The 24,101-nt window shown below is 61.2% G+C and overlaps 1 protein-coding gene across 12 annotated transcripts in view; it reads left to right on the plus strand.

Moving 5' to 3' along the window:
- Positions 1–11,498: 11,498 nt before the first annotated feature.
- BRSK2 (BR serine/threonine kinase 2) overlaps positions 11,499–24,101 on the plus strand; it is a 64,888-nt gene continuing 52,285 nt past the window's right edge. For 9 of the 12 annotated variants that reach the window (XR_004435829.1, XR_004435830.1, XM_033205525.1 and 6 more), the window contains exon 1: positions 11,541–11,956. Coding sequence is in view for 9 of the 12 variants with exons in the window: in XM_033205525.1 (XP_033061416.1) it covers positions 11,866–11,956 (91 nt within the window). In the remaining 3 variants the exon portion in view is untranslated. Of the gene's footprint in view, positions 11,957–24,101 lie in introns of all 12 variants that reach the window. The other 3 variants (XM_033205531.1, XM_033205530.1, XR_004435831.1) reach the window with 3 other exon arrangements.

Consider the following 24,101-nt stretch of genomic DNA (forward strand, 5'->3'; position numbering starts at 1 on the left):
CTGGCCCATCAGGCTCTGCACCCACCCTGCTGTGGCTCCACGCTGGGATGGCGCGGGCTGAGGAACCAAGAAGGAGGACAGGCTCCGGGCCAGGGAGCACCAGGGAAGGACGGAGGACTCAACCCTTTGAGGGCCAATGGGCCCATGGAGGGAGTCTTCCCTGCGCCACTGTGCTGGGGTGGGCCTTCCTCCTTCCCCTGTGGGAACGGGGCCCTCTAGGATCAGCCCCTCAGGGACCGCTGCTGCCCTGTCCCAGCCACTGCACTGAGGCCCAACCACGGCCTCCCTCAGCAAAGGGGCCTCCAGGATTTTACATGGGGTCCCAGTGACCATGTAAGGAGGCTTCCCCTTCAGGTGACCAGAAAAGAGTGACTAATCCTACCCTGCGCTCACCCTAATCCCAGACTCCCCCATGGGGGTCCGGCTACAGGGAGTCTCTGTTCAAATCCTAACCTGAGCTCACCCTAATCCCAGGCTCCCCATGGGGGTCTGGCTACAGGGACCTGAGCTCACCCTAATCCCAGGTTCCCCATGGGGGTCTGGCTACAGGGAGTCTCTGTCCAAAAGTGCCTGGCTTCAGGGCTGCTGCAGAGCTGCCTTTGGGGTGGGGGTGACAGCCACAGACCCCGTTCCCCTACAGGGAGGCAGGGACTTTTTGTGGGGCTCACTCACAGGAAGGGCTGGAGACCCAAGGGCCGCAGCTCTTTGGGATGGTGGATAGGACGAGGGTTTCTCCAGGAAGCTAACACAACGCAAGCCAGAGGGCCACGCCCCCAGCCGCAGATGGTCTCATACCAGAGACAGGTCAAGGTCAAGTGATGCAGCCGGGTACAGTGACTCACGCCCGCAGTCCCAGCACTTTCAGAGGCCGAGGAGAGAGGATCGCTTGAGCCCAGGAGGTCAAGACCAGCCTGGACAACATATGGAGACCTCATCTCTACAAAAAAAAAAAAAAAAAAACAAAATTTTAAAAATTAAAAAAAAATAATTAGCCAGGCATGGTGGCATGCACCTGTGGTCCCAGCTGCTTGGGAGGCTGAGGTGGGAGGATGGCTTGAGCCCAGGAAGTCGAGGCTGCAGTGAGCTGAGACCGCACCACGGCACTGCAGCCTGGGTGACAGAGAGACCCTGTCTCAGTAAAAGAAGATCAAGCGACCAGTGCTGGTATTGAGGGGGGTCTGGAGAACCAAGAGAAAAATCCCTTATTAAACGCAGATTTCGTGAAAACACTAACTGTACAAAACTGGAAATCTGCCAACTCTTTAGGCATGAGGAATTGTCATGTAGGGTTGCCTAGCGATGGACAGGCACATTTCAAGAAATACGGGCTCAACCCATCGGGCCATATTTTTTCACTTATTAACATTCAATGTAATTATGAGCTATCTTTCTCCTTGCACCCGAGGAAACTCCGTTCCTGTGCGGCAGGGCTGTGTGGCTCTGTTCTGGGAGTGAGAGAATGTCTGAGGTACTGCTCCTAAATCTGAAAAACAAATAATAGTAATGATAAAAAACAAATTGAAATCATAAATAAATGGTCTCATTACAGGCGAGGTGCAGGTGGCTGGGAAGGTGGGGCTGGGGCACCCCTACGGCCGCGGTGGCTGTTCCGCGGCGAGGACCTTGCCATGATCTCGAGAGCCATAGTTCATTAAACAAGTAAATACAAAGACAGTCACACTAAAAATTCATGGAATATTAAGTCACAATTCACCAGACTATAAACATCATTATGTCCTGACTTTCCCGTTATCAGTCAGATGGGAGCTTCTCCTGGTGCATTTTCTGCTCAGTTGTTTTGGATGCAGTTTCTTTCTACCTCACTTCTTCGTGGCTGTCTCAGGAAGGGACAGGAGGGATGAGAGTGGCCTCCCGGACTCCTGCGGCCTCTGCATGCCCTGCTTTGTTAGTAAGCGCGATGTCAGGTGTGGCCTCCCCACTTTCCTCCTTTGCGGGTGGGGCCCATTGTCCCTCCTCACTCTGCTCCCGTTAACTTCGGGATGCACCATCATGATGCTGGTTGTGCGGACTCAGCCTGTTCCTCTCAAGGAATGGGATTCATGCTCCAAAAGTATCCAGCCTGCGCCTGGGAACCGAGATCTCGCCACTGTATTCCAGCCTGGGTGACAGAGTGAGACTATCTCAAAAAAATAAAAAAATAAAATAAAATAAACACAGATGGGAAAATGTCCCCAGCCCCCAAAATACCACAATGAAACCGAAAGCCAAACAAGCTCAGAAAGCAGCATTGCTACATGCACGCCACGGAGAATGCTAATATCTTCCGTTTACAAAGGGCTCTTATAAATCAGTATTAAAAACCGGAAAGGACATGAACAGCTCACAAAAGAAAAAGGCAAATGGCTACTAAATACGCGGGGAAATGCGGAACCTCAGCAGCGAATGAAAACGTGCAGAGTAACGAGCGTCAGAGTGCGGCCACTGAGGGCCCACCAGGGCGGCTGGTTCACATCCACAGCTGACGGAGGGAGGAACCGGCGTGAGCCCATGGCCGTAAAATCAGTGCAATTCCCAGGGCTTCTTACTGCACCATCCCTCTGCGTCCCACTCCCTACCCTCTGGCCTGTCTTCTCACTCAGCAAGCCCTCCTTGGGGTGTCTGGTTCCTACGTGGGCAGCACTTACCTCTGTGTGCTGGTGACCTGCAGAGCTTCCAGAACAATGTGTGCAGTGTGGAGCTGACCCCCCTGCCACCCCCAACAGGGGCTACCTGGGCACTGCACTCCCCAGGCTTCCCTCCTCATCCCTCAGCAGGGGCATTGTGGGGGTGTGAGCACACACGCTCGGCAAGTGCTGGATCTGTGCTGGGCTTCTGAGCATCAGAGGCCCCAGTGTGCCCCTCCAGGCTTCCTAGTCACCTCCATTGGGCACAGCAGGAAGCCCCCAGGCTGGGGCAGGGGCAGGAGTTCAGATGGAGACAGGTGGTTCAGCAGCTAATGTCCCCATTGTGAGAGGCGCTGCTTTCCACCAGTGTGTAGCACCTAGTGGTGGGGACACCCAGAGGGGCCTGGGTGGGAGACCCCCACACCAGCTCCCACCTGCTCACTGACCTCCTGCCTGTCCCTATGGGGGTCTCTAGCCACCTATGTACAACAGAGGGGGAATTAGACTGTGGCCACCCTCTCTAGAACTGCACCCCGTTCCTTTCTGCAGCAGGACGGGCTGGCCAAGAGCAACCGATTGTGGAGGTAAGAGGCCGATAGCTCTCGGGCATGGAGCTGGTGGGCGTGGGGATGGTGGGGCATGGGGCAAGCCTCCGGGAAGGGACTGATGAGAGGGCAACGGGAGGACCAGAGGCGATGAAGGGAAGGCAGGGCGGGGGTGGGGCAGGGCCAGCAGCAACAGAGACCCTAACCTGAGCCGCCCTGACCCCGCTGTCTGACCCCTGTCCAGGGACAGGTGCGTGTCGGACGTGAGCAGAGAGGACAGAGGCAGGTGTGGCCGTGGGCAGGGTGGCCCTCTAAGGTCCCCCGGAGTAGTGGGGGATCTGTTTGCAGGACAGAGTCATGGGAAGCCTGAGCCAGCCAGGGAGGTCCTGCCAGTGGGAAAGGAGGTGGCTGCTCCCACGGCTGGGCCAGAGGTGTCCCTGATGTCCGTAGATGGGGCTGGGAACCAAGAAAGCGGCTGCTCTTCCTCCTCCACACACGGATCGAGGTGAGGAGGGCGGGACGGGTCAGGGATGGGGTGGGCGCAGGAAATCCAGCTCTTAGGCAGGTGAAGGGGGCCGGTCCCGGAGGGGGTATGAGGCTGGCTGGGAGGCCCCGGGAATGCGCGCGACGGCAGGCCGGCTGCCCACCCGTGCCACCTGCCCTCTCCCCACAGGCCCTCGGCCCAGCTCCCGGGGGCAGTGAGCTTGTCCCGCAGCTCGGAGATGCTGCTCAGCAGGGCACCTCCTCATTGGTCGTGCGCCTGCTCAGTCTGGGGCAGGGGCTGGGACAGCGTCTTTAATCCCTGCTGCGGGATTAGGACAACGTGGAGTGAGTGAGTGAAGGGATGGCGCAGTGAGCCCTCAGCGCGGGGGACCTACGCCGGGCCGGGGCGCCAGGAGCTCGCGGGGGTGGGGGACGGGGGAGCTGTGGGGAGGAGCTGGGGGGGAGCTGGGGGGGAGCTGGGGGGCAGCTGGGGGAGGAGCTGGGGGGGAGCTGGGGGAGGAGCTGGGGGAGGAGCTGGGGGGGAGCTGGGGGGAAGCTGGGGGGGAGCTGGGGGGAAGCTGGGGGGAGCTGGTGGGAGCTGGGGGAGGAGCTGGGGGAGGAGCTGGGGGAGGAGCTGGGGGAGGAGCTGGGGGGAGCAGCTGGGGGGAGGTGCTGGGGGAGGAGCTGGGGGAGGAGCTGGGGGGGAGCTGGGAGGGCGAGAAGGTTGATGACGTCAGTGGTTCAGTTCCGCAGCAGCCGGAGGCCGCGGCCAGGGACGTGAGACAGCGGCTGACGCCCAGAGCCTCACAACCCCTGGACGCACATTCTCCCAGGGCCGGTGCCTGGAAACAAAGGCCACCCCCCACCAGCCGGAAATTTCTAGGCTGGCAATGGAGATGGGACATCCGATGACCCCCTCTGTATCGTCCTCTCCCCTGGGGTCGTCCAAGAAGGCCTGAGTGGTCAATGACCCACTTTGTTTTGTTTTGTTTTTGAGATGGTGTCTTGTTGTGTTTCCCAGGCTGGGGTGCAGTGGTGCGACCTCGGCTCCGGGGTTCCAGCGATTCTCCTGCCTCAGCCTCCTGAGTCGCTGGGACTGCAGGTGTGCGCCGCCACGCCCGGCTATTATTTTTTTTTTTTTAGACAGGGTCTCACTCTGTAGCCCAGGCTAGGGTGCAGTGGCGCTATCTTGGCTCACTGCAAGCTCTGTCTTCCGGGTTCACACCGTTCTCCTCCCGAGCAGCAGGGACTACAGGCGCCCTCCACCACGACCGGCTAATTTTTTTTTTGTATTTTGTTTCTTTAGTAAAAACGGGGTTTCACGGTGTTAGCAGGATGTTCTTGATCTCCTGACCTCATGATTCGCCTACCTCAGCCTCCTAAAGTGCTGGGATTAAGGCGTGAACCACGCGCCAGGCCAATTTTTGTATTTTTTTTTTTTTTTTTTTTTTTTGAGGAGAAGTCTCGCTCTGTCGCCCGGACTGGAGTGCAGTGGCCGGATCTCAGCTCACTGCAAGCTCCGCCTCCCGGGTTTATGCCATTCTCCTGCCTCAGCCTCCCGAGTAGCTGGGACTACAGGCGCCTGCCACGTCGCCCAGCTAGTTTTTTTGTATTTTTAGTAGAGACGGGGTTTCACTGTGTTAGCCAGAATGTTCTTGATATCCTGACCTCATGATTCGCCTACCTCAGCCTCCTAAAGTGCTGGGATTAAGGCGTGAACCACGCGCTAGGCCAATTTTTGTATTTTTAATGGAGACAGGGTTTCACCAAGTTGGCCAGGCTGGTCTTGAACTCCTGACCTCAGGTGATCCACCTGCCTCGGCCTCCCACAGTGCTGGGATTACAGGCGTAAGCCACTGCACCTGGCTTCAATGACCCACTTGTCCACTGCCCTGCACTTACATCCTCAGGCAGCTGGAGCCACCTCCTGCAGGAAGCCCTCCCCCTAGCACCCACTCACCCACAGGCGAGGCTTCCCCTTGGGTTGCCATTGACCTTGTGGTCGGCAGGGCACCCGGTGCTCCCAGGTGTGTCTCCCTGTGTGGCCCATGGGCTCTTCTGGGTGGTGCTCAGAAATTCTGCTGGGCAGTTTTACTCAAGTTTGTACATACATGATTCGATGAGTTTGGCAAACAACCTAGCCATCAGGATGCATGAGAATTCCTACCACCTTGGACCTGCAGCCACCCCTCTACCTTCTGTGGCTACAGTTTTGCCTTTTCTATAATGTCATAGAAATAGAATCATACAGCACATGGCTTTCTGAGGCCGGATTCTTTCACTTGGCCTAATGTGTCTGAGATTCACGCACATCTCGGCCACGCTCCCCAGCCCGCTCTGGTCACAGCTGAGTCGTGTTCCCTGTGTGGGTGCACCACAGCCTGTCTGTCCAGTCAGCACCCAAGGACAAAGGGGTTCTTTCCACTTCTTGGGTGTTACAAATAAAGTGGCTATGAACATTTGCATGCAAGTTGTGTGTGGCTGTTAAGTTTTCATTTTTCATGGGAAAATACCTGTAAGCAGGATTGTTGGATTGTACAGTAATGGTGTGTTTAATTTTATAAGAAACTGACAAACTGGTTCCCAAAGCATCATTTTGCACTCCCATCTGCAACGTCTGAGAGTTCCAGGTGCTGTGCATCTTCTAAATTTTAGTCATCCTTTTTTTTTGAGGCAGGGTCTCACTCTGTTGCCCAGGCTGGAGGGTAGTGGTGCTATGACAGCTCACTGCAGCCTCCATCTCTCCGGTTCAAGCAATTCTCCCACCTCAGCCTTCCAAGGAGCTGGGACTACCAGTGTGGAGTCCTGGTGTGTAGCCATGCCTGGCTATTTTATTTTTTATAGAGCTAGTGTGTTAGGCTGTTCTCGTGTTGCTATAAATACCTGAGACTGGGTAGTTTATTTTAAAAAGAGGTTTAATTGGCTTATGGTTCTACAGGCTGTAAAGGAAGCGTGGCATCGGGAAGCTTCCAATCACGGCGGAAGGCAAAGGGGGAGCAGGGGTCTCACATAGCAGAAGCGGGAGCAAGAGAGAATGGGAGGGGAGGCGCCACACACTTAACCAGATCTCACAAATACTCACCATTATAAGGACAGCACCAAGCCGCAAGGAATCCACCCCATGACCAAAACATCTCCCACCAGGCCCCATCTCCAACATTGAAGATTCCTGGTTCAATGTTGGAATGATGTCTGGGCGGGGACAAATATCCAAACTATATCAGATGGGGTCTTTTTTTTTTTTTTGAGACAGAGTCTCGCTCTGTTGCCCGGACTGGAGTGCAGTGGCCGGATCTCAGCTCACTGCAAGCTCCGCCTCCTGGGTTCACACCATTGTCCTGCCTCAGCCTCCCGAGTAGCTGGGACTACAGGCGCCCACCACCTCGCCCGGCTAATTTTTTTGTATTTTGAGTAGAGATGGGATTTCACCCAGATGGGGTCTTGCTATGCTGCCCAGGCTGGTCTCAAATTCCTGGGCTCAAGCTGTCTTCGCGCTTTGGCCTTCCAAAGTGCTGGAAGTAGTAGCACAAGCCACCACACTTCCTACCTTGTCAATTAAAAAAAAAAAATTAAAAGAAAATTTAAAAAAAATAATTAAAATTAAACTGATTACTTAGACATTTTAAAGTCTCCCTCAATATGTTGAGAGATATATAATAGTTTTCTGTGTACAGGTCTCATGCAAATTCTGTTAAATTTACCCCTAGTATTTTGTGGTTTTTAAATTCTCTTTTTAAGTGGTACTGTTTTCATAATTTCAATTTCTAATTGATTGTTAGTACACAAATAGAACTGACCTTTTTTTGGCTTTGTACCTTGTGGCTTTGGTAAACTTGCTTATTCGTTTTAGTACCAGTTTGTAGCTTAGAATTTTCTGCAGACAATAATGTTATCTTCTTGTTTTGAGACAGAGTTTCGCTCTTGTTGCCCAGGCTGGAGTGCAATGGCACGATCTCAGCTAACTGCAACCTCTGCCTCATGAGTTTAAGCGATTCTCCTGCCTGAGCCTCCTGAGTAGCTGGGATTACAGGTGCCCGTCACCCAAGCCCAGCTAATTTTTGTATTTTTAGAAGAGACAGGGTTTCACCAGGTCGGCCAGGCTGGTCTCGAACTCCTGACCTCAGGTGATCTGCCCGCCTCGGCCTCCCAAGGTGCTGGGATTACAGACGTGAGCCACTGTGCCTGGCCATTAATGTTATCTTCTAATAAAGATCACCTGGCCAGGCGCGGTGGCTCAAGCCTGTAATCCCAGCACTTTGGGAGGCCGAGGCGGGCGGATCACGAGGTCAGGAGATCGAGACCATCCTGGCTAACACGGTGAAACCCCGTCTCTACTAAAAAATACAAAAAACTAGCCGGGCGAGGTGGCGGGGCGCCTGTAGTCCCAGCTACTGGGGAGGCTGAGGCAGGAGAATGGCGTGAACCCAGGAGGCGGAGCTTGCAGTGAGCTGAGATCCGGCCACTGCATTCCAGCCTGGGCATCAGAACGAGACTCCGTCTCAAAAAAAAAAAAAAAAAAAAAAAAAAAAAAAAAATACAAAAAACTAGCCGGGCGAGGTGGCGGCGCCTGTAGTCCCAGCTACCTGGGAGGCTGAGGCAGGAGAATGGCGTGAACCGGGAGGCGGAGCTTGCAGTGAGCTGAGATCCGGCCACTGCACTCCAGCCTGGGTGACAGAGCGAGACTCCGTCTCAAAAAAAAAAAAAAAAAAAAAAAAAAAAAAATTAAAGATCACCTAAAATTTCCTTTTCAATGGTACAAATTTTGTTTTCTTTGCGTCATTACTCGGGCATGTCCTCTGGCACAACACTGAAATAACTGGTGACGATGGACAGCCGTGCCCTGTCCCTGACCCAAGGAAAAGCTTTCAGTTTCTCGCCACGAAGCGTGACGTTAGCTGTGGGTTTTGTAGTTTCCCTTTGTCAGGTTGGGAGTGCAGGAGTAGAACAGATTTGAATCTTCTCCTCCTGGTTTACTGAAAACTTTTGTCATGAATGAGTGTTGAATTTTGTTGAATGCTTTCCTTGTGTCTATGGAAATGACCATGTGGTTTTTCTGTGTCGGTCTGCTAACAGTGAACGACAATTGATTTTGAAATGTTAAACTAACTTTGCATTCCTGGGTAAGCTCCACAAGGTCATATGTGTTCTCTTTATATATTGCTGAAATTGATTTGACGTTTTGTTAAGGGATTTTTGTGTCTAGGCTCCTGAGTGGACTTTAATTTTCTTGTCATGTCCTCATCTGGTTTTGGCACCAGGGTGATGACAGCTTCACACAGAAGCTGGGGAGTGACCCGTCTTCCTCTGTGTCCTGGAAGCGTCTGTGTAGCGGAGTGCTTTTCCCCCATTAGTGTTTGGTGGGCTCTACTGGTGAGTCTTGGCCTGGACTTCTTTACGAGACTGGGCCCTGTCCTAACTCCGGCAACAGACCTTTGTGCTCAAGAGCCCTGGCTCCCTTGGGGCTCCTGCCCCCACCTTACACGTGACAGAGGGGGACCAAGGGCTGTGGCATCACTGTCCTGAGCGCCTCCTGGCTGGCCACACCCTGGCACAGCCCCTCCTGGAGCACCCCAGCACCAGGCCTGCTGGACGGAAGGGCAGTCGTCCTGTTGACCCCCACGAAGATGGGGGCAGGGAGGGTGCGGTGTGCCAGCAATAAAGCATTGAGTCTGGGGTTTTGTGCAGCACATTCAAGAGGGGACAGCAGGAGGGCCGAGGGAGGCTGGGAGGCAATTTGAGGATGGGCACTCAGAGGCTGAAGGCTGAGTAGCCCCTAGTGCCTGGAGGACAGGCAGCGGGCCAGAAGAGAGGCCCCAGACTGAGCCCCAGAGGCCACCAATGGCACAGGTTGCTTCAACACAGACGGGAAGAAAAGGCCTCAGGGCCGCAGCAAAGGGTGGGAGAGGGATGCAAGCTGGCAAGGAAGTGGGAAGGAAGAAAGCAAGAATTTTGGCCACTGGAGCAGCCGGATGCAAATGGTCAATAGGGCGAAATGCTGCTGAGGACACCACAAAGCTGCATCTGACTCTGCTGCAGGCTGGGAGGCCAGGTGACCGTGGCAGCAGAGACAGGGCATCTCGGGCCAAGTGCCCCTGCCCTCTGGCTGTGGCCTGACGCCCTCTCCTGGTCTCCTGCACACCCTCTGCCTCTGTTGGCACCTGGACCAGACCACTCCCAGTCAGCCTCCAGCCAGATGTCACTGCTTGACAGTTTCTCCAGCTGGAGGTCCCAAACACTCTAAATTCAGCTAAAAATGCCTGCTGCCCCCACTCACAGCAACAGCAGCCGGGGCGGGGGGACCCTCTGCCTCTGTCCCATGCTCTCAGCCCCCCTTCCCTGCCCCCACTGGCAGGGCCCCAATTGTTCATGCTCAGGATTGGGCAGGGAGGACCCTTAGCCCACAGCATTTGAAGGGGAGCAGGGTAGGGGCGTGCCAGCTGAGAGTGGACAGGCACTTTGGGGCCCACTGCCCTTCCCCAGTTGGAAATGCGGACAGCCCAAAGAGCAGGAGGGCGCACTGGGAAGGCCCTGCAGTTTCCTGAGCTCATACAGGCTTCCCAGGGTGGGGAGCGGGCCACGGTCAGCAACAGTGTGTGGCAGAGCCCGCAGGAGAAACGTTGCCCGCAGACCATACACGGGCAAGATCTGGGACCCCCACTCTGCAGGGTTCCGGGTCCCCCTCACTTCTCCCCTCCCACCACCTTCTGCAGCATGGGCTTAAGGAAATATCAGTGCCTTTCTGCAAAGAAACAGAGGATCCATCTAGGTCTGGCTGCCTCTTCCGCTGCCTGTGTTTAGATCTCCAAAGGCTGCTCCCGGCAGCCCCTGCCCAGCTGCTCAACCTGAAAGAGGGGTCGGCAGCAAGGGCTGGGAGGCGCCAGGGCGCTGCGGCCAGACCTCAGGTGAGTTCCTTGACTCAGCGCCGCGCGGGTCACTGTGGCATAACTGGGAATACTGCCGCTTCTCCCTCAGGAGCGGAGGCAGAGGACCACGTCCTTCCTGGGGGTGCAAAATTACTGCTTGGACAATGCCTGAGTGCAGCAGCCCCACAGACTCCCATGCAGTCCCGCCGCCACGGGTGCAACACCCCGCCCCGCATGCAACACCCGCCCCCTCCAGCGCAGCATGCCCCCAACGTGTGCAGCACCCCCAATGTGTGCAGCACCCCTGCCCCGAGTGCAGCACCTCTCCCCAGTACAGCACCCACGCCCCGCATGCAACACTCGCCCCCCTCCAGCGCAGCATCCCCATCCCCCGCGCGTGCAGCACCCCCTTGAGGGGCAGGAAACTCTTTGGGACACCAGGGGTCACGCACTGCAGGGTAAAACCCCAGTCCTCGGCAGCCATCTGCAACCCCTCGCCATAGGCCCACCGCCTGCTCCGTCCCGGGATGCGCCTTAAGGGCGGGTCGGGCGGCAGCGGGAGCTCTGCTGCCTGATGGGACCGGACGTGGCAGGCGGCGGGCGGGAAGCTCCCGGGTCCCGGCCTCGCCCTGGCCTAGCCTGGCCCCCTCGAGTCTCCCCGAGCGCTCGCAGCGGCGGGGCGGGGCGGGGAGGCGCTGATTGGCCGGCGCGGGCACCACTTGCAGCCGCCGCCGCATCCCACTGCGTTCGTACAGGCTCGTGTCGGCTCGGCTCCGCTGCGCGGCCCGGCTCGGCTCGGCTCCCCTCAGCTCCGCTCGACTCCGCTGTTCGGCTCGGCTGTTCGGCTGGGCTGCACGGCTCGGCTGCGCGGCTCGGCTCTGTTCGGCTCGACTCGGCCGCTGGGCTCGGCTGTTCGGCTCAGCTGCGCGGCTCGGCTCGGCTCGGCTCTGTTCGGCTGGGCTCGGCTGCGGGACTCGGCTGTTCGGCTCAGCTGCACGGCTCGGCTCGGCTCGGCTGCGCGGCCGCGGACGGGCGTGCGCTGGGGGCGCGGGGCGCGGGGCGCGGGCCTTGGCGGCGGCGGCGGCGGCGGCGGAAGCCAGGTGCCCCCGCCCGCCCTGTCCTCTCGACGAGGCGGAGGCGTCGCCGCGGGCCGGGCCTCGGACTGCCGCGTCGGAGTGGACGCAGGGGGCGGCGGCGCAGGCGGACGCGGGCGGCGCAGAGCAGCGGGGCCCGCGGGGGCGCCCCGGCCCGGTCGGCGCGGACGGCGCTCGGCGGACGCGGGCGGACGCTGGGCGGCCCCTCCCTGCCCGCGCGCCCGGGCGCCCCTGGCCGGCGCCGGGCCCCGGAGCGATGACATCGACGGGGAAGGACGGCGGCGCGCAGCACGCGCAGTATGTGGGGCCCTACCGGCTGGAGAAGACGCTGGGCAAGGGGCAGACAGGTGCGTGCGGCCGGGGCGGGGGCCGGGACCGGGGAGGCCGCGCTGGCAACGCGTTGGGTGGGGGGCGCCCGAGGGAGGCCCCGGCCGCGAAGCCACAGGCCCGGCCCGAGCCCCGGCCGCGAACAATGGGCGGCCCGTGCGCCCCCGTCCGCTCGTGCGTCCCGGTTCCGCTGCGGACCCCGCAGGCCGCTTGGCTGCGGTCGGCCGGGCGCGGCCCAAGGACACGCGGCGCGGCGCGGGGCGCGCGGGCTGACGGGGGCGCACGGGCCGGGCCGGACAGGCTCCCCTCGGGCCCCGTTGCAGGTGCGCGGCCCGGGCCGCATTGTGCGCCCCGGCGACCGGGCCCATTGTGCCGCGGGAGGAGGGGGCCGCGCGGGCGCCCATCTGCCGTCTGCCGCGGCCGCGCTAATAGGCGTGCTGCCCGAGCAGCTGCGCCCCCGGCGGGACTCCCACCTCCGTGCGCCGGCCACCGGGGCCTCCGGGCAGGCCCGATCTCCCTCCGCGGTGGGGGCGGGAGAGTGCGGGGACCTGCAGAGGGCTGGACAGCGCCTTGCGCTGCTCCGGCTCCGGCTCGGGCTCGGGCGGGCGGAGCGTCTGTGACCTGCATTCCCCCGGGGGAGGGAGAGGCCATTGGTGCCGGGACCAGAAGTGCGTGGGACCTGACCCGTGGAGCGGCCCCGCGGCCTGCCGGTGGAGGGGGTTTCCCGGTGGGGCCTGGCTGTCATTCTAGGGAACAGGCGGGGTCCCTGCCTGTTCTAGGGAACCGGCGGAGGCCCAACCAAGGCCAGAGGCAAGCCCGGCTACCCTCGCATGTGGCCAACTCTCCCCGGCCCGCTGGGCTTGGCTAGCCCTTCATCTGGTCCGTCAGGCGCGTTCACAGAGTCGCCTTTGTGGAGGCTGGGGCTCAGCCATTTTCTTTCTTCTCCCAGGACCGGCCTGTCTCTTGGTGTCCCCGAGGTCCCAGGGCACTGCCTTTCCCTTCCAATCCGAGAAGTTCCTTAGACCCGGGCAGGCAGGGGTGGAGGGAAGGAGGAGGAGGGCGCTGGTGCAGGGTGGAGGCTCAGCCCCTCACGGCTGCACAGAGGAGGAGCTGGGAGGTGGCGTTGGGAAAGGAAAGTGGGCCAGGCCCAGGCTCTTGGGGGAGGACCGTGGCTGTGATGTAACTAAGGCAGAGCTGCAGGAAGGGGTTTGGGCCGAGGGGTTCGGGGGAGCCCCCTTGCATTGGGTGCACAGCTTTCCCCCACCAGCCACGGCACGGAGGGGCCCCTGGCCACAGGGCAGGGTCTGGGCAGTTGGGGTGGTGTGGCCTGAGTTGGAGAGGAGGTGGCATTCAGCCCATGTCACCTGGGTTCAAAATTCTCGTCTTTCCCAGAAAGAAAAACTAGTTTGTGAAATCCGTGGTGAAGGAAGGGCCCAGGGCAGCGGGATGCAGGAGTCAGTGAGATAATCCAATTAGGGTCCCAATAAAATGTTGTTATAAGGAAACATCCGTGTGTAAGTGAAGATACGATGAGTTATGTGCTGTGCGATGAGTTATGTGCTGTGCGCGGCCTCGGTGGGTAGGGGCTGGTCTCCAGTCTTCATGGAGTTCTGCTGGCGGCAGTTAATTACGGGAGGTTTCCACTGTAATTAACAGTAATGAATACAAAAGGATGGGCTGTGTGTGTCTACAACGTGCTGAGAGAGATATTTAGAAAACAGCTGGAGGGGGGGCACAAAGCGGCCCCTCTCTCCTGAGTTCTGATGGGCAGAGCGCAAGTGCGTCGCTGGCAGGGCCCTGGAGAAGGCCACCATTTCTGTGCATCTTCCCGTTGCTGCTGCTGAAGGCTCACTGGGAGTTGGGTGGATGTGGGGCCCCAAGTATGTGTGCTGGGCCACTTGGCAGCAGATGCCAGGAGAGCTGCCAGGTCCCAAGCTCAAGAGGGAGATAGGCTTCCTGCCAGGAGACCTCCGTGGGAGAACGGGAGGCTGGGTTTCTGGCCGCCACTGCCCGAGGACGGTCTGGTCCTGCTGTGGAGAACGCTTCTCCGGGGACCTGGACACAGGGGAGTTGTGGAGGCCTTGCTTGGGGGGCTGTGGGTGTGGACACGACTCCAGCCCCTTCCCTGTGTCTGTGGCTGGCAGTTTTGTTTGGCCCTCTCTGTTCATCTCCTCCCCTCTGCCTGAGTCCTTGAAAGTGGGAGCTGCTCAACTCGAGGTGGCCACTGAGAGGGAGGTGGTCAGTGGCAGTGGCAGTGAGCCTCATGGTACCACGAGAGCCCTTCCACCCAGCTGACCCAAGCTGGGGCCTGTTGGAAGGTGGGCCAAAAATATGCTCCAAAACCTGCCCTTGGGGAGTCTGGCTGTGTGGGGAGGGGAGACCACACAGCCTCCCTCTGGGGCCTGGAGGACGCCGCTTCTAGGCGCTGCAGGGTCCAGTCGGCTGTCTTCTTGTGCCTTTCAGCGCGAGTGCTCCATGGTCTCCCCTGTGCAGCACCCGCCTGGCTTGTTGGGTCTGTGCCTCCTGCAGGGCCGGTGTGGCTGTATGGTCATCCTTCTGCATGGGGCGTCCTCTGCACAGCTCCCCTCGGTGGCCGTGGGGGTCGCCTCCAGTGGTCCCACTACTGGAGCCAGGCACCAGGTGAAGCCGTCAGAGCGCTGAGCAGCTGTGTAAGCCTCCTCGCCGGCTCCTCGGTGGTTTCTGGCCGAGACCTAGGGGGATGTAGTCTGGGGTCGGGGTGGGCACCCACCTGCAAAGGTGCTGCGCCAGCTTTTCTCGGGGCCGAGAAAGGCTTGTGTAGCCTCATCTGAGCTTGACCCCTGCAGGGATGCCGAGACACAGTCCCTGCCAGCGAGGGCACCTGTGGAGGTTGGAGGGTGCAGACGCTCCGAGTTGGGGCGTGCAGGTCCAGGAGGGTGTGTGGCACAGGCTGGGTGGCCTTCGTCCCTGTGTGCCTTTGTCCCTGTGCCCCATCAGTACGCAGAGCAGGGCACCTTCTTGCCCAAACCTGGACTCGGCTCCTGAAACCTGGGGGGCCAGGGAAGGCCCTGTGGGAGGAGCTGGAGAACCTTGGGCCCTTGGAGCTGTTCTTGGGGGCAGGTGGGTGGGCTGCATGGGACGATGAGAGGCCTGTCCTTGGGAATCCTCTGTCTGGGGCTCGGGAGAAGGAATGTGGCTGGGATAGGGCTCCCTGGGAGGGAGCAAAGGAGATAGGATGAGGGGCTGCACTGCAGCTCACCTGGCAGTGTTCACCTGCTGTGGCGTGGGGGAGGGCCCTAGGCTGCCAGGGACCTGGGACATCCCCTCCACGTTCTCAATGGCCTGTAGGAGAATTGAGCCCTGGTGGCTGCCAGGGTGGAGAGGGGTCCTGGGGTAGGAGGAGCCAGTGAAGATGGAACAGGTGAGGGGAGGGAGAGCCTGTGCCTGAGAGACCCTGGGGGTGACCCCAAGTCCAGAAGCTGGAGGCAGATGTGGAGGGGAAGGAAGCTGGCCTGAGATGAGGTTGGTTTAGAAAGTTGAGCAGGCTGGGCAGTGATTGGCTGTGGTGTGCAGGCCCCTGGAGATGGGCCCCTGGAGATGGGCCCCTGGAGATGGGCCCTAGAGGTGGGCTGTGCAGGGCTGAGCCTGGAGAGCTCATGGGCAGACAGGACCCGGCAGCCTCCTTAGCTGTGGGGTGTCTGCTGCGAGACCCGGGGAATTCTGTGGCCCTCCCCGCATCAGGCCCTGGCCATCTGACCCCAGCTGTTTTGTTAGAGCGGCAGCCGCCTGGGGCTAGGCTGAACCCCTCATCTGCCCTGCACGGGGTTTCCACAAGCTTGGGTCTCAGGACGCTGTTCTCAAGGGCGCCGTGCACAGAGGCCAGGGAGCCGGCATGGCGGGCAGCCCTCCCATCTGAAGTCTCCCTGCCCCCCAGAGTCCCTGGAAAGGTCCATTTGGTGTCATTGGCACCATGCCAGTGACTGCGCCAGGGTGGAGGCCTCAAGTTGCTGCCCCTAGAGTCTTCCCACCCTGCATGCCCTCCGCAGGGAGCCCCCTTTCCGGCTGAGAGCTGGCCTTGAGTGTCCCTGTCAGGGCCCTTGGCACAGAGGTTCCGGGTGGTGAGGACAGGCAGTTCCCCAGGCAGGGGTGGGAGGGTCGTTGGAGGTGGGAGGGTCATTGGAGGCGGGAGCCGTAGGCCCCTGTCCTGTCCCCACCCACTGTGGCCTTGGGCACCTCAGGTGTGTGTGTGTCCCTGTTGACACAGGTTTCCCTGCCTTGTCACTGGCTGGCAATGGCTGAAAAGACACTGGGCAGAGGGCACCGCCCGGCCCTGACTGTGCTGGCCGTGCTGGCTGAGACGTGTGTACGCCATGGATTTCCTGGATGTGGAAGCCTCAAGACCAGGCTGTGCCCCCACCCCCAGCTGTGCCAGGGAGGGCTTTCCAGAGTCACCGTGGCTGGCTGCCGCCCCGCCTGCTCCACCATCTGCCCAAGCAGGGAGTCGTGTCCAGAACCAGGGGGGCATGCAGGGCCTCGGCTGTGATGCGAGGTTGGCCCCTAGGCTTCAAGGGGATCTGTTTGTGGCAGATCTCACGCGGGCCCAGCTGGGGCTGCTACCAAGGGCTGTGGCTCCTGTCCACCACCAAAGCTCCAGGGACTGGGTCCCCCCATCGTTGGCTGCCACGGTGGTCAGGGCCCCTTCCTTGCTCTGAGGGTGGCTGGGAATGTCTTAAGGTTGTTGCTGCACCAGGTGTGTGTGGACCCCCACGTCCCCCACTCCTGGTGCCTCTTCCCTTCCAGCCGCCTGGAGGACTGAGTGGGGCCAGCAAGGCCTGTACCCCAGGACACCAGGGTTGCTCAGACTGGCTTCTGGACCTGGGCCTGAGTGACCTCTCCTGGTTCTCACTCCTGGAGTCGTCTGCTGAGTGACCCCGGGGCCTCTCATCATGGCCTCACCCTGCTCTGGTGCTCTGGGAGCCTTGCAGCAGACAGAGACCCCCTCCAGGCTGGCCCAAAGGCAGGTCCGACCCCAGTCCCTGGGAACAGACTGAGTGGGCTGTGCCTCCCCGTCGGCCACTGGCTGCACCAGTCTGCCACTCAGGAGTAGCCATCGGGAAGGCCCCTTTGCCATCACCTGGTGGTGCTTGTGTGAGGGCTTCTGTGCCTTCCAGTCCTCACTAGGCACAGACCAACTTCTTTGGGCACCTGGGGAGGGTCAGGCTGTCCCTGAAGTCAGCAGCCCTGCTGGGCGGCTGGCACCAGGAGAGGAGGCGGGCTGACCCCTGTGACTACCGGACGCCGGCATCCACCTGTGCGGGGCTGTGCCTGGATGGTGGCACTGTGGGGTGTCACCGTGCAGTTCTGGGCCCTGCCCTCAGCTCTGGACAGCCCACCTGGACCCTGGCCCCTCGGAAGCAGAGGGACTGGGGCCTCAGGACCCCTGTGTGTAGAATGGGGTTTCCCTGAAGCTTGTGCGAGGTTCCAGTGGCTGGAAACACCATGCCGAGCAGGAGGACGGCAGATCAGCATCTGTCAGGCCCCTTGGGGCTTGTGTGTCTGGTCCTCTGTGCTGCCCTGAGCTCTGCAGGAAGTTAATGGCACCCCACCACCTCCTCTGTGCAGGGCAGCCCCATTTTCACCTGTCGGGCTGGTGCCTGTCAGGCCCAAGCCCCAGGTCCTAGCCCGGGCTGATGGAGCTGCCTGCAGGCCTGCCCAAGGCCTCGTCCCAGGGATGTCTGCCGGGCCAGGCTGCCCTGAGCCAGCTGCCTGGGGCTCTGGACAAGATGGAGGCTGGGCTGGGGCAGAGGCTGCAGGGACAAAGCAGGGATTGTACCAGGCCGGCTGCCTTTCAGGGCCCGGCCCGCCAGGTCCAGGCCTTGTTCCACCGCCTCTGAGGGGCCAATGTTCTGGGCCCAGCAGCTGGGAGCCAGGCCCCACCCACAGTGCAGTGCTCCCAAAAGTCCCGCTGTTAAAGAGAAACTCCTCGTTTTCCTGGAAGGCTCCAGCTTCCCAGACTCTTTCTGCTTTCAGTCCTGGGGCCCACGGAGGCCGTGGCAGACCTGCGCTGCTCTGACCCAGGGGCCTGGGCGGCAGGCTGGGCCTGGCTTCCTCTCCGAACCCTGGAGAGTGACAGCACCACCCCCGACAGGTGGCAAGGTCCCACTGGTTGGCATGCGTCTCTCTGGGCACCGTGCTCCTTGTTGGGTGCCATGTCCTTGGGCTGAGCTTGGGTCCTGTCTGCCCTGGGGGTGCCATCCTGTGAGGACAGAGCTGCCTTTCCTGGGTGGCCATGGCAGCCTCGTGGCACTGGCTGAGAGGAATGGACGCTTCTATGCTAGGGCTGGGCTGTGTGGGGCTGGGTAGGGCCGGTGGGAGTCCCAGGCACCTTGGCCTGAGGGGGATGGAGGTGCCCAGGGCATTCACGCCATCACTGCCCACTTGGTTTAAGCTGGAGCCCAGGGCCCTGGAGGGCAGGCTGGCCTTCCCTGCCCCAGGCAGAGGCGAGAGGGCGCCTGGACGGCCGCCTGCATGGTCCCGTGATACAGCGGGAACGGCTGCTCATGGGGCTGAGTCTCAGAGCCGTGGGTTGTTTGCGGGGGCACAGGGAGCCTGCTTGGCCCGGAATGTGGCCTCTGTGGGTGGCTTGGCCTGGGAGCCCCCGGGGAACCCCTTGTATGGGAGAAGGGGTCAGGATAGGGGTTGAGGGGCAGTGCGTGGTGGCCCTCCATGCTGAGGGAAAGCCCTTCTGCACAGCTGGCGTCAGGCCCGTATCCTCGGCACCCTGAGTCAGCCTCAGGACCAGCCGCTGCCTGAGCTGCCTGGTTGGGGCTGGCCTGGGCCCCTGATCGGCCGCTTCCCTGGGCGGGGGTGACGTCACTGCCCTGGGTCCGAGAGTTATCTTGTGCAGACAGAGGTGACAGGTGTGATGCCTGCCCCGGGAAGGGTGGTGGCCAGGGTGGCCATGTCAGGCACTTTGACCCTGCCCCCTGGGGGTGCAGGGGGTGGAGAGGCAGCCCCAAAGCTGGGTTCTCAGAGACCTGGGGTGGCCACATGGGGGCTCGTTCAGCTGCCCCCTGTGCAGCCCCTTGGTGTCATTAACGTCCTGCAGAGCGCAGGGCAGCACAGAGGGCCAGCCAGGCCGGGGGCTGGAGGTTCCCTTCCCACACAAGCCCCGAGGGGTCCAGGCAGGAGGCAGTGGCCCCAGTCCGTAGAGGCCAGGGCAGCTTCTTCCCCAGGGTTAGGCTGCAGGCCCTGCTGCTGTGGCTTCGGGAGCCCTGGTCCCCATGCTCAGGCTCCCTCCTGCTTATCTGTGATGGGGCCTGGGTGTACCCAGGTCCCTGGTAGGCACCAGGAGATGCTTGGGGTCCCCTGGAGCCTGGAGCCCTCCAGCCCCTCCACTTGCTTTTAGTGTTTGGGGTGGAGACTGGCCGTTGGCACCTGAGGCCGTCCCTGGCTTTCATCCTGTGCCATCCGGGGTCTTGGGGTCCCTCTGCCAGCCCCATGGTGACTTCTTGCAGACAGGGTTTACAGGGGGCTACAGAATGACTCCGTCCCTTCCACAGCACACAGGCACCTCCAGCCAGAAGGAGCTGGCCGGTCAGCTGGGCCCAGCTGGGGACGCCAGGGCTGCATGGTCCCTCGGGGCTCAAACTGGTGGCTGCACCCCCAGGGCTCTGGGCTGGTGAGGAGCTTGTCCTGCCCATCCCTCTGCTGCCACAGTGACCCCGGACGCATCCCATGTCACCCACTGTGGCTCTGCCTTCTGCCGGGTGGATATGGGGGATTTGAGGTACACAGGAAGCAGTGAGTTCTGGGCCTGACCGAATTCCCTGGTGCCATCGGGCCCAGCCTCCTTCGTCCTTGGTACCTTGGGGTGTGGTGGCTGAGCCCCAGCTCTGTGGTTCGCGAGGCTTTTCTGGGGTGGAGGCATCACTCCACGTCCTGGTGTTTTCACATGGGAGCAGAGGAGAGTGCCCCAAGCCTGGCGTGCACTGCCCCGTAGCTGCCAGCAACACCCCCCACCTCTGTTATGCAGAAATAGTCCCAGGCACCGTTTATTGTAAACATTTGGTGTGCACATATAACAGAGAAACTCTTGAAAATCAAAGGGCTGTTATCACCCTGAGAAATTAGCACTGATTTCTAGAAACTGGTAGGAAGCCAGTCAGATGCTGGGATTTTAACTTTAAAAGAACGTTTCCCAGGCCTGGGCCTCCACCACCAGCCCATTCTCCCTGCAGGAGAAACTGGGCAGGTGCTGGGCTCTGCTTGGAGCCGTGGACTCAGTCTCCTGCCCTCTCCATGGCTGGGGGCTGCTCCCAGGGCCCGGAGCCTTAGCGTTCCCCGGAGGCCCAGGCGTGGGGTGGGCCTGGGCTCCGCATCACTCAGGATTTTCCAGATGAAGCTGACGCTGGTTGGGGGACCCCACTTGGAGAGCCGGGGTAGCGGTGGCCTCCTCTTCCATAACCCCTGACCCTGGGCGGTGGCTGCCTTTTCCATAACCTCTGAGCCTGGGCGGTGGCCTCCTCTTCCATAACCCCTGACCCTGTATGGCAGCCGCGGGTACCATCTTCCACCCATCCACGTCCTTCCTGGGCAGCAAATGCTGCCAGCACCAAGCCAGGCACAGGGCCAGCAAAATGCCGTGGCCCGCCTCAGGACACACATTCTGGAATGTTCACTGTGTGTCTCACACATGCAGGTGGTCTTGGGGGGCAGATGCCACGTGGGAGAAGTGGGGCCCCGTCAGCTCTGTTCTCCGTTGTGGTGGGGGCAGAGAGTGGGGGACCCGCCGGCTCTGCCTGGGCCCTGCGGCCGCCCACCTGCGACACTGTGGCCCTGGGAGGCGTGCAGATGAGGAGCCAGCCCAGGGCTGGGGCCCTTCCCATCTAGCCGTGGCCCTCCCCAGGCTCCTTGTGGTGCCGGGACCCTGCGGCGTCTGCTCCTCTGGCCCAGGGACTGCCAGCAGCGGGTCTGTGTGACCCTCCTTCCTTCTGTCCCTGCTGGTGCCCGGCTCCCAGCCTGGCCTCAACGTGGGGCATGGGGCCTCATTTCATTCAGGCCACATGAGTGTCAGGACAGCCACCGTGGGGCATCAGGGAGGACCAGCAGACAGAACAGTGGTGGAGCCGGTCACAGAGCTGCAGGGGGCAGGGGACGCCCTGCCCACTCCGCAGGCCTCTAGGCTCCCATCTTCACAGAGCTGCCTTGCCGAGGCGCCTGGCCTGTGTCCTCAGCACGTGCCCCTGGTGTCACACCTCACCTGTGAGAGGTTGATGCACGGCTGCCCTCGCAGGTCTGTATTTTGGGATTTCCTGCCTGGTGTTTGTGAGTCGGTGCTCTCGCCTGGGGTACGGGTGCTCTCCCGGATGTGCCTGCGTCTCACGGTGAGTCTGTCTGCCTGGGATTGTCACAACCTGGAAGAATAGGTCGCTTTGCCAGCCCCCCACTTTCCTGCACGGTCTGGAGGGCTCAGGAGCCCCTGGGGCCAGGGCCAGCGTACCCGGGAATATGTTCCTGGAGCGGGGACCTCACTCCTGGGCCAGCGGCCCTGCCTCCTGCAGGCTGCTCAGAGCCCCTTGGGGCCCACGGCAGCCGCTGGCGCAGCCCCTGCCCGTTCTCTCTGGTCTCCAGGGAAGGCAGCGGCGGCCGTGGGTGGTACGGAAGCCCCTGCTCTGCTGCATCGTCCCGGAGCGTCGTCCCGGAGCGGACTGTGGGGACACAGCAGGGAGCTCGCCGGCTTTGAGGAAGAGGAAGAGACCTTGCGCCCTGTCCCGCAGGCGGGGAGGCCCCAGGGAGCTGTCCAGCACCAGCGGTGCTGAAGTCTGCAGCTTCGGCCTCCTGCGAGGGCGCCTGCCTTGGCGCTGGGTCGGCACAGCCCAGCTGCAGCTGGAGAGAGATGTGTGAGGGTCGGGGGGTTTTGGCAAGATCCCAAACCTGTCCTCAGCTGTGGGTCTCTGGTTCTGTGCTGAGGAGGGGCAGGAGGAAACCAAATGTGCTCAGTACCTCCTGCTGGCCAGTCCCCCAGCCCTGGGCCCTGAGCAGACCCCCAGGCCCCACCCCTCGTGCCCTGCCAGGGCCTCTCTGTCTTTAACTTGCAGGGGAGAGGGAGGGCCAGGGCCCCGCAGAGCTGAGGGTGCCCCTGCGTGTGGGTGCCGGAGAGCAGGCATGGAGCAGCCTGGGGAAGGCTGGGGGGCCTGGCCTCGCACTCTCCAGAGGCCGTGGGTGTCGGGGCTCCCCGAGGCAGGGCAGGCACTGCGGGGCTGTGGTGGGGTCTGGTCCAGGTGCCCTGGGCTCACTCCTGGGAGCGCTTTGTGACAAACTCGTCCAAGTCACCTTGTTTCTGGGCTCATGCGGCCTGAGGGTAGGTGACTTGCAGGAGGTTGAGAAGGTGGCCTTGGGGGCAGATGGGCGTGGGCAGAAGAGCTACTGCTGCACACCCAACTCCAGGCTGCCTCGACCTGAGCCTAGTCCATGCCTGAGCCCCGCCTCCTGGGAGGAGCATTGCAGAGGGTGGGTGGTGCTGAGTGTAACCCTCTGGCTGCCCCACTCTCCTCCGGGGACTTGCCTCTAAGGCCAGCCGGGCCAGCCCTCCTGACTCCTCCTGGTGGGTGAAGGGCAGCGTCCCCCTGGAGCTCCCCACACACAGGAGAGGGTCCTCTAGGGCCTCATCTGATCCTGCTTGGGCACGGGTGGAGGGCCAGGACTCAGGAGGCCAGGACAGAAAAGGCCACTCAGGCCCACAGCCCCTCACTCGGGGACAGAGGGTCTCCTGCCAAAGGGAGAGGGAGTGGAGTGGGGGCAGCTGACACACGGGGAGGGAACGGGCCTTGGGAGCCCAGCCCCCAGCACAGGAGGTGGGAGGGGCGCTGAGCTGGACAGCGGGGGGCTGCGATTGCCTCTGAGGAGACAGAGGGCTCAGATCAGCTGGGAGGTTTGTTGACCCTAAACCCCAAATCCCCAGGGATTTGTGACTAATCGAAGTGCACAGATGAGCACCTTCTCCAGCAAAAGCCGGGGCGGCCGAGGGCGTTTGCAGATGGTGTGGGCGGGAGGACGGGTGGGCCCCACGGGGCTTCCACCGGGGGAGGTGCCTGGCTGCAGGCATCTGCCTGGCCCCTGACCCACGGGGTGCTGAGTCCCCCATCCCACAGCTCGCCTGTGGGGCCAGCTGGCATGGGGTCTCGTCCTCAGGGGACCTGTGTCCACGTCGCCCTTCCCCTGGGGCAGTGCCCTCATCACTGCCTGCTATGACCGGACAGGCCAGGCTTGCCTGCTGGAGGGAACTTGGCAGTCGTCCCCTAGCCCAGGTTGGAGGCTGCTGTGTGTGGCAGAGCGTGTGAGGTGGCCACCCCTCACCCCAGGCCACAGCGTCACTGGCTCACCGGTCACTGTGGGGTCCTCCCCACCAGGGCTATCCTGCTGGTGCCCGTGCTGGTGCTGGGGGTTGGAGCTGAAGGCTGCTCTCAGGCCCGAGGGCCCCGGGCTCCTGGCCTCAGCCCCCTCTCTGCTCTTTCCACTCAGGAGGCCACAAAACCCTTAGACTCATGGGGAATGGGCAGGGGCAGCGGAGGAGGGGCCCTGGCAGTTGGAGCTGGCTGTTTGGTGTGAAAAGGGGATAACTGACACCCCACCTCTGACAGTGTGGCCTGAGCTCCCGTCACCCCAGTTGGGTGTATCTGACAACCCTGTTAGGTCCCTTATCTGCTGGTGCTGGGTGACAGTCCTGTTGTGGCACCTGGTGCACTGATGGTCGCCTGCAGACCCCGTGCTGGTGGGACAGAAGTGGGCTCTGTGCTGGGCTGTGTGGCTCGTGGTGACGTTGGATAGACCAAGCCCCCACAGGGCTTGTGCTGAGAGTGACCTGGGAATGTCCAGGCGTATCTCAGGGAAACACATTGAATGCTTTACCCACGTCGGGAGGCGGCCGGGCTCCAGGCCCCACTGCCCAGCTTGGGGTGGTGGCATCGTGGGAGTTGAGATGGGAGGCAGGGGCAGTAGACCTGGTCAGATGGGGCGAACGGGGTGAGCCTGGCCTGGAGTTGTACCCAAGCCCCTGCTCCTCTCCTGGGCTTCACTCACCTGGGAGACCTTCCAGGGCCCTTGGCCTCTTCGGGTCTGTCTGGGCTTTCCTTAGAGGGGCCTGCCTAGCTCCGCTCAGATTCTGGGGCTGTGTTGGGTGTCTCA

This window comes from Trachypithecus francoisi, unplaced genomic scaffold, assembly GCF_009764315.1.
Source record: "Trachypithecus francoisi isolate TF-2019V2 unplaced genomic scaffold, Tfra_2.0 Lachesis_group8, whole genome shotgun sequence".
In the NCBI taxonomy this organism is placed as follows: Eukaryota; Metazoa; Chordata; class Mammalia; order Primates; family Cercopithecidae; genus Trachypithecus; species Trachypithecus francoisi.